The sequence below is a fragment of the Impatiens glandulifera genome, chromosome 7, assembly GCF_907164915.1.
Source record: "Impatiens glandulifera chromosome 7, dImpGla2.1, whole genome shotgun sequence".
NCBI classification, from domain to species: Eukaryota; Viridiplantae; Streptophyta; class Magnoliopsida; order Ericales; family Balsaminaceae; genus Impatiens; species Impatiens glandulifera.
In genome coordinates, this window is record NC_061868.1 from 34,086,741 (window position 1) to 34,090,360 (window position 3,620).

The 3,620-nt window shown below is 28.2% G+C and overlaps 1 protein-coding gene across 1 annotated transcript; it reads right to left on the bottom strand.

Annotated features, from left to right (window-relative positions):
* On the bottom strand, positions 1–1,169 carry LOC124910329 (lignin-forming anionic peroxidase-like). Its single transcript, XM_047450962.1, has 3 exons — positions 952–1,169; positions 653–844; positions 1–558 (listed from the first exon to the last, which is right to left on the bottom strand). Exons 1-3 carry the CDS (start codon positions 1,159–1,161, stop codon positions 1–3), a joined length of 960 nt encoding a protein of 319 aa, XP_047306918.1. The 5' UTR covers positions 1,162–1,169.
* Positions 1,170–3,620: the final 2,451 nt, after the last annotated feature.

Here is a 3,620-nt window from a genome sequence, read left to right on the forward strand (position 1 = left end):
TTAATTCAAGTTGCTACACACCCTTCTAATGATCCCATTTTGTCCTGTGAGCGGTTTGATGTCTCCCATTTTCACCATAGCTGATGCAAAATCATCACTAAATTTTGCACGGTTGCGACTATATTCTGTCACAATGTTATCGGTAGAACCACCGCTAAACAATATTTGATCGGATTGGAGAAGACCCTTTCTTTGAATTAAATTCTTGAAGTAGTTGTTGTCAAAAGAATTAGGTGTGACTAAGTCAAGAGGTGCCAAATTCCCGTTGCCATCTTGTGGGTTGTTAGGACATCGACGTTGTCGAGTTCTTGCGAAATTATCATCAATGTCCGTTCCGTTGTATATTCTGTCTCGAAAAGTGACACATTGGGCTTGTCCAATGGTGTGCGAACCCGATAAGGCCACCATATCTCTTTCATTGAGACCTTTCTTGTTGAAGTTTTCAATATGTTCACGCAGGGTGCTTGTAAATAATGGAAGATCTCTTTTAGCTTCGTCTAAATTTGCAGTGGTGGAGTCTCTTCTTCCAAGTTTTACATTCCATGTTGGACCACCCACCTAATACATCAACCGTCATTCTAATTAGCAAGTTATATATCTCAACATATTCACAAGTAAGCCAAGTTTTAACAAGTTTGAATTATAAACTCACGGCAACTGAAGCATCTCTCGCAGCTACGGCAAGTATATCCGCACATGAAACAATTCCAGGACATATTTGCTCGACTTGAGCCTTGGCCGCATCAATAACATTGAATCCCCTAGCAGAATTTTGGTTTTGTATTGCGTTTCTCTCACTCGCGGGGGTTGTGTTTTCATCGAGTAAGACAGAAGCATCACATCCCTGAACATACCCATGAACATACCCATATGGAAAGTTATATTTACAATGCGGGCATCATATAATTAATGTCGAATATATAGGAATTAATGTAATTAATGGGAAATTACCTGTACAAAACAATCGTGAAAATGTAGGCGAATAAGGGATGCTGCCATGCGACGCTCGCGAGATACAGCTTGTCTGATGGATGTTCGTATGGTAGTAAGAGCATTTGGACAAGTATTATCGTAAAAGGTGGTAGACAAGGAGTTGCTCCCAATGAATAAGGATATAAAGAACAAGATGGATACAAGCATGGGAGGGGTCGGTGAAGCCATTGCAACCAAGTAATTAACAACTTATGGTTTTTCCCTTTCTTATTTTGTCGATAAGAGAAATTCCTTGATATGAAAGACAGGAAGAGATGTGAGGCACTTAGAAAAGGGATGAGATTAATGATGAGAGAGTTTGAATGATAATCCTCAATTTATAAGGAGTTGGGTTGGTGGGTTTCTAAATAAAAAATTCTAATCAGGGTGGCCGCGTGAAATGCAAATTAAACATGATCAAATCCTGTTTTGACTGCCTGCCTGCCTGTCTTATATTAAAAGATAACAAGGAGTTTGTTTTAACTGCCTGCCTGTTAAAGGTCAACTCTAGCAATTGTCAATTTTGTTTGCCATGCCTACAAGAGCTTCAATTTGATTCATTCAAAATTCAACCCTTTAATATTTGAATTAAATAAATGGGTTCCAAATTAACTTATTAAAACTAAAAAAAATAAAAAATTGTACTTATATGACTCAATTAAACGTATAAATTATTAAAAGTTTATATATTTAAAATGAGTACATTTAGTGATATTAAAAATGTTATTGTTTTATATTTAATATTAAATAAATATCACATTTCTCTCTTTTCTCTTCTCTATTAAATGTTTAAATTTAATTTATTATATATTTATAATATACTTAAAAATTTATTATTCATAGACAAATATTTAAAGATTAGTTATATTTCACTAAAAAATTAATAAAATTTACACATTAAATATTAAATTTAAATAAATTTTATTATTATTATTAATATTATTATTTCTTAGTCTACTTTTAATTAATTTATTTTCAGTTATATACATTATTTAAAATTTTAATTATATATATATATATATATATAAATTATATTTATTAATATATATATTAATATATATAATATATATATATATATATATATATATATATATATATATATATATATATATATATATATATATATATATATATATATATATATATATATATATATAACAACCTTATAATATATTATGTCACAAATTTGAATATATATTAATAATTATAATTTATATATATAATTATAAATTTAAATGATTTCTATAACTGAAAATAAATTTATTAATTAAAGTTGGCTAATAAAAAATAAAAGTAATAAAATAAATTTAATAAATTAATATATAATTTTTTTAAAAATTGTAATAATAGAGAAAGAGAGATATTTGATAACTCTAAATATACAAATTTTAAATAGTATATTAATATTTTATACGTTTAAAAAACTATTTAATACATACAAAAATATAAGTACATATGTTTCAATAAGAATTCGAAACAACTCCACCAAGGTTACAGTGTGGTAATAGTCGACTTAAGAGACTGAAAGGTTATGACTTCGATTTCATCTGAAATCGATTTAAGTTTAAGTGGGGACATAAATGTTGAGTGTAATGCTAGTTCTCCTTTATAAAAAAAAAATGAATTCGAAACAAGCATCAGATGAAAAACAAAGAGAAAAAGGGAGCGTGAGGCGATTCGATCCCTAACCTCATGTCCCTCCCACTTTGGACCAGGAGGCACGCCTAGGCCTCTTTCGAGCCCTCAAATCTTGGATCTCCCAAACTTACCCATAAGCCCACAAACCATAGATCTTAACCGTGTCTAATTCTCAACCAATCTTAAACCCCTATTTGTATTTTATTTTAAATAATATTTGAAAATTTGAAAAATTATAAATAGATCAAAATAATTTTTTATATTCCATTAAAAATTCTCACAATTTTAAGACTCATTTAAGACATTTTCTCATTTTTCCCAAACTTCATGATCTTATAATTTGAGTTATTTAACTTAAAAAATTATAAGAAAGTACCCAAATAATTCTTATAATTAATTCAACACTACTATTCATTAATATTCATCTTTATAATACTTTCAAATTGCACTTACTTTTCCTTCTAGTGCGACATGTATTACATATCGAACTTTAATGTTTAGTCCGGTCTAAATATCATGGATACCTTAGAGGCATGTATAGAAACATATTGGACATTTTCCCTTAAATATATGTTATATGACTTAGATGTATGTTTATGTTAGTTAAAAGATTGAATTTATATTATTAAAATATCTCGCGTTAATCAAATTTGTAATAATTAATAAATTAAAAATAAAAATCTTATTAGCCTATTTGGGTAAAGGGTTGTACTTGTTTTGTTAGATTGCAAGTTCGAAACATTTATAATTTTATTTTTAACCATTTTAAATTTATAGACGGGTTAACCAATAATCCGACCCAAATATCTACTTACTCTCACATACATTTAGTAATAATTTTATATAGAATTATTTAGTAAAAAGTTGAACTTATCCTGTTAAAATGTTTCGCGTTCATCAAATTTGGTGTTGATTTAAAATTATAAAATATTATTAGTCTAGTTAGTTAATGTGTTGTATTTGCAAATTCGAAAAATATATATAACATTTTTAATTTTATTTTTAACTGT